Consider the following 6,000-nt stretch of genomic DNA (forward strand, 5'->3'; position numbering starts at 1 on the left):
ATCATTGAGAACACTATATATGCATCTACACAATCAATATATAAACATCTAAGTATATGTAATCTTTACATTGCAACATTTAAATTAAAGAAAACTGTATATTCTTTTGTTTCTATATGATTTTTGCCTCACTTCTGCCACTCTCTTCCTCTAACCCCTATGCCCCAATTAATTAACCCAAAACATATACACAAATCTCAAATTATATAATGTAAATGACCCCACCAATCGGAAAAGAATCGTACTCTGCAATTCCGACACTTGTCACCAGAGCTTTTTTTCACCCACACCCGTTTAAGAAGAGTACCAATTTAAACCAGGTAGTTGGTACGACGTCGTCCTGAATAATCCATCCCCTAACACACCACCTTGCTGCTGCATGAATGGCGGTGGCTCCTCCACCATCGATGAAGACATGTTCGAACAGTCTCCTCCTCCTCCGACGCCGTGAAACCGTTTGCTCGGAGATACTTCCTGCTCTTCATCCGCTACAGGCCAATACGGAACCGGAAGAGCTCGTTTCAGATTCGCCATCATCATCATCGGTCCAGAGGAAGAAACAGGGTTCAAACCGTTACCAACAACGTCGGCAATGAGATTACCATTACAGACATTGAGATTGACTGCATCGGCTCCGTTGCTGCACATCATGCCGCTTCCGTCGTAAAAACCGGGATCACCGTCGGAGAACATCCCGTAACCACCGGAGAATCTTCCCGGGAAGAAGTTCATTGATCTTGAGACACTGTGGTTGAGTCCTGAAGGGATTTTCCTGAAGATGTAGTCGATCATATCATGATCCTTATCGTTATCAACGTGTCGTCCCGCGTTGTTCTTCTTGTAGATTCGACATAGCACCCAGTCGTCAAGCTAGGTAACAAATAATCAAGAAATTGTCTATAAAAAAAAAACAAGAAATCAAGAACTCACATAAATTTCAAGAATATATTAAAGATCGATGAATCTTTACCCTTAGGGAGTTTTTCTTGTTGCCGTAATCACATCCTGGTGGTCTGTTGTTTGGTTTGTTGTCGATGAGACGGTACTCATGCATGATCCAGTCGCTTTTAACACCTTTTGGTGGTTTGCCACTGTAAAAGACTAGTGCCTTCTTCACGCCGACCTTTTGGTTCCCGTCTGAGGCAAGCACCGGTTTATCCGTACCCGTAGCTTTCCAGTAACCAGACGTTGCTGCTCTGTTTGGCCTCGCTCCGTTCGGATACTTCCGATCCCTAGGACTGAAAAAGTACCATTCCTGCTCTCCAAACGATGCCTTAGCTGCAACAACAAAAATTCCAAAAAAAAAAAAAAAAAGGTTAGATCATACGTCACACAGATAAAAAAAATAATAAAAAATGTTTGATCATACGTCACACAGATAAATGATCTCTGGAGAAAGTGAAAACGTTTAAAGAACTCATAAAAAATAGATTAAAACTTGGATGATCATGATGATGATGAGATGATCTTTACCAGGAAGTTCCCATGGATCGAACTTGTAGAGATCGACGTCAGCGATGATGGAGACAGGCAAAGGAGCGGAGGCGGCTTTGCGTTTAAGGTAGTGAACGACGAGCTCTTCATCGGTTGGATGAAAACGGAATCCTGGAGGAAGGTTAGGCTGCGGCGGCGGAGGACCACCGGAAGAATCTGTACTCTCCATTACAAGAACTTTCTCCGTGGTTGAAAATCTAACACAAGAGGATTTGCTAGTTTATAGGATTGTAAGAGAAGCTCATATCAAAGATTATTCCCTTTCTTTTTTTTTTTTTTTTTTTGCTTAGATATTTGTTTTTTAGGTCTGATGAAAAATGCTTCACAGAGTCGGCGTTACCATTCTTTTAAATGGCAGCATAAAACGCCAGTTTCTGGGGGCTTAATCCTCTGTTCTTTCTCTTATATATATAAATACACCCGCGCGTAGATTAGGTTAAAATTGCAAAACAACATTTTTGTTTACTACTATTACAAGATTTAATTTACCTAAATTAAGTAACTAGCTTCAAAATTAATCGAAGGGTTAAGTTATTATTATATATATGTAACTCATGAGACAATATATAGAATTTTGTTGGTAGTATGGAATTAATGTTTGTAACTCTTGCAGCTTTAATTTTTTTGTGGAATCTCTTATTTTAATAAATATCTAGATGCTTTACCACAACGATTTGTGTCAATGTAATAGATAAGAAGTATGAAAAATTCACAATGATACACCATCATTAAGAAAATATATATACAAGAGAAGACAGTTTTTGGAAACGATTCTAACATTACCACATACACTAGATAAAAAATCGATAAGCTCACACAATTAATGTTAATCAGCGATATTGTAAAGTACAAATTTCCCCAGTATTTCAGCCGATTTTAGTGTGCATTGGTTGCACTAAAGGATCCGAATGTGGCGACAATGCGACACATATACAAAGCCTGACTAATCATGTCGACTCTATGTAATTACTAAACTAACCAGGGTCGGAGGTTAAATTAGTCATTTCGACTAGATAATAGTATAGTTTAACCATATAATTAAAATTAAAAATCTATATTTTATCTGCGTTTATATATAGGCTCCTCAAGACGAACTACGACAACGAAGAGGAGGCTGCTATTAACATCGAAAACGATATTTGTTGCTATTTTTTTTATTTTCCTTTTGACAGGGGAAAATATATTAATATATATGAAAATGAAAATAGCAAAATATATCGCTTTCTTCTAGCAAAAAAAAGAAAGATATATCGCTTTCGTTAGTCGATGACAAATCACAGTACACATAAGTCCAATAACCTATATATCCTGTTATTATGCATAACTATAATTTATAAAGATCAAATTTATTGCAAAATGAATAAATAGTTGGGCAAATCTCATAGAAATTCTAAAATATGTTTTTAAGACCAAAAAAACACACAAAGATAAAAATGACTAAAAAATGTTTCATTAAAAAGTTAAAAGATTTTTATTCTTGCTTTATATATTTTGAAAATATGTTTTTTTAATTTGAAATTTTTCTTTTGATTTTTCTTAAAAAAAGTTTATTTTGAAATTCAAAGTTTTTTGAAACTTTTCTTAAAATTGCTATTTTAAAATTTAAATATTTGTTAGAAAAACATTAGACCTCTCCCCCCAAAATTCCATCCCTCAAATATAAATTCTAAGTATAGATTATCTAACCATACAAATACATTTTTTTTTAATGAAATATTTTGATCATTTTATTTTATTTTTTTAATGAAATATTTTGATCATTTTATTTTTATAGTATATTTATAATAAATATATTTTAGTGGTATCCTAGAGAATTTTTTGAATTGTTTAATAATTTTATAAATTTCATTCTGTAAGCTATAGCAAAAATTAGGTCATTCTGTGTGGGCACCGTTACTTGTTAACTTCCAAGTGGAAAGTCGACACGTGAGATTCCAAGTGGTAGCGATATTCACACGTGGCAGTCGGAGTTATGGGACCCATATAATCGCCACAGAAAGTAACGAATTGATGACGTGGAAATGGATGGCTGGGTGGGTGTGGGAAAAAAGCTTTACGTTTTTTTTTTTTGAAACTCAAAAGCTTTACGTTTTAGATGTCATATGTCATGCTTTTGCTATTGAGATAATCGCACCAATAGATTTTTTTTGAAAAAAATATTAAAATAATATTTTATGAAACAAACAAATCGGCCCATTTCATGTGATTTTTAAGTTTTTATTACTTTATTGTTGATTTATTAGTATAATTTTCTTTTTCCAACGTCACATAAAATAATTATAACCATGCATATTTTTGTCTTTCGTCGTTCACATGGATGCAGTCAATACGAATCTGTAAGAATCGATGACAAAAAAAAAAAAAAAAAACCATGCATATTTTCGACCACCAATATACTTACGGTGTGGACATTTACTACTTTTTAATATAATACCCTTTTTCAACATACAGTCATACACTCATACATAATCAGACTCCTAAGAGGAAGCTTTTGTATGACTTTTCAGTTTTAACTTCTGACCATGAGAATCCTACAAACATAACTCATATTAGATATTTTATCTCTGAAAAGTGTTATTTTGACATATTAATACAAATTAAAAAATAATTAATATATATTTGTTTTATGAATTAAATTTATGTAATCAGTAATATTTGAGATAAATAAAATTATTATATTTTACAATTATTATTAAACATAATATAAATATAAATTGTATTAGAATTCTAAAATTATATATTTTTTGTATAACAAAAAAAGTCAAAATGACACTCTTAGTGAAACAAGGGAAATATAGTTTCTTTTGGTAACATTAGTAGATTTTCTAGATCAAGTTTTAATACTTCCTGTGATGTTATTAATAGATTGCTTCCTTTGTGTTTCTTTTGTTAATGTATGTTTACTGAGAGAATTATCAAACAAGGATGAATGTTCTAGTTTACCTTCCCTTTATGTTCTAATTGACATATATCAACTGAATTTAATGTAATTCTTATTTATATTGACAAGTTCAAATTATAAGGTGAAGTTAGGTTTGACCAAAAAGAAAAAAAAAATTCTGAAAAGAATCCGTCGGAGTACTATATATATATATATATATATATATATATTCATAATATATATTCTCATATCTATATTATTATTTGAAAATTGAATTTGATTATTTGTTATGATCTCCATAATTTTAGGATTAGTCATATTTTATATTTAGTTATTATTAATAAAATATTATTAATATTGATAAATAATTTCGTGATTTAGCAGATAATTTATCATTATCTTGAGAATAATTAAAATATTCTATATATATAATATCATAGTTAAACTTATATTACATTTACTTTAGTAATATTAAATACTACATATATGTTTATGTTATATTTGGTTTAGTAATATTAAACCGATTCAATTTTGATATATATATATATATCATCACTTAAGATAGAAGGAATCATCTATCTTTCAAGATAAATTTCTTAAGACAATCAAAATCACTCATTGTGATAATTTCTGGAAATGTTGACAAAGAATTCAAAATTGTTTATACTATTATTTGCGAAATAATTTTTTCACACTAACATTAAAATTTAGAATGTTTAAGTCTTTACTAACCTTAATAAATAACTTTATTATATTTTTAGTATATAATTACCCATAATTTTTTTTATTAATTTGACTCTCAACATTATCTAAAAGATTATCTAAAAAGATTCTATATTATTATGTTATCAAAAATATTTCACATCATAATATTTTAAAATAAATATAATTCTATGTATATATTTTTATGTATATATGAATGTCTTCAAATTTATTTTATGTAATAAAAGATATTTTATTAAAATATATAAAAAAGTTATTGTATATAAAAATTAATATTTAGTTAATTATTGAAATTTTCAAAAGCATATAAAAATTTATTATAACGGTTTTTGAATTGTTAATATATCTATTTATAATTTTTTTAAACTATTAAGTCCGCAAATGCGGACAAAACACCTAGTTATAAAACAAAATAAATATTACTATACATATATATAATCCACATGTTCGTGTAAATATTTTTTTAATTTTTTTGCTAAAAAATATATATTTTAAGCTTTAAATTTTTTTACTAAAAGTTTATACTTGATATATTCAATTTTTTTATAGTTACAAATAATTAAACGATAACATTAAATTTTGGTGGTATTGGTCTATTATATACTCATACAATTTGTCTCTTAGACATTTTCGTTTTCAAAAAAAAAAAAAGGGAAAAAAAAATAAAGAAACGAGAAATGTGGACCATATTTTACACACGTTGTACCAACTCAAATGAATGCTTGCCTCTAATTAGTCAATTGAATCACATCATTTCATAGTCACATCCATCAGTTCGATAGTCAAGAGACATCCCATTTGCATTCACAGAGATTTCTAGTGCTTTACATGGTTGCACACTAATTTTTCTTTTTCTAACTTTCACAATCTCAACACAACCACACAAATACCAACTGATCCCG

At 29.7% G+C, this 6,000-nt stretch overlaps 1 protein-coding gene across 1 annotated transcript; it reads right to left on the bottom strand.

The window, feature by feature from the left end:
• Positions 1–160: 160 nt before the first annotated feature.
• On the bottom strand, positions 161–1,663 carry LOC106418539 (NAC transcription factor 56-like). Its single transcript, NM_001315936.1, is given in 3 exon segments — positions 161–870; positions 971–1,278; positions 1,474–1,663. Coding segments are annotated over 3 exon segments (1,074 nt in total). The 3' UTR covers positions 161–294.
• Between the last annotated feature and the right edge of the window lie 4,337 nt (positions 1,664–6,000).

Source organism: Brassica napus, chromosome C1 (assembly GCF_020379485.1).
Source record: "Brassica napus cultivar Da-Ae chromosome C1, Da-Ae, whole genome shotgun sequence".
In the NCBI taxonomy this organism is placed as follows: domain Eukaryota; kingdom Viridiplantae; phylum Streptophyta; class Magnoliopsida; order Brassicales; family Brassicaceae; genus Brassica; species Brassica napus.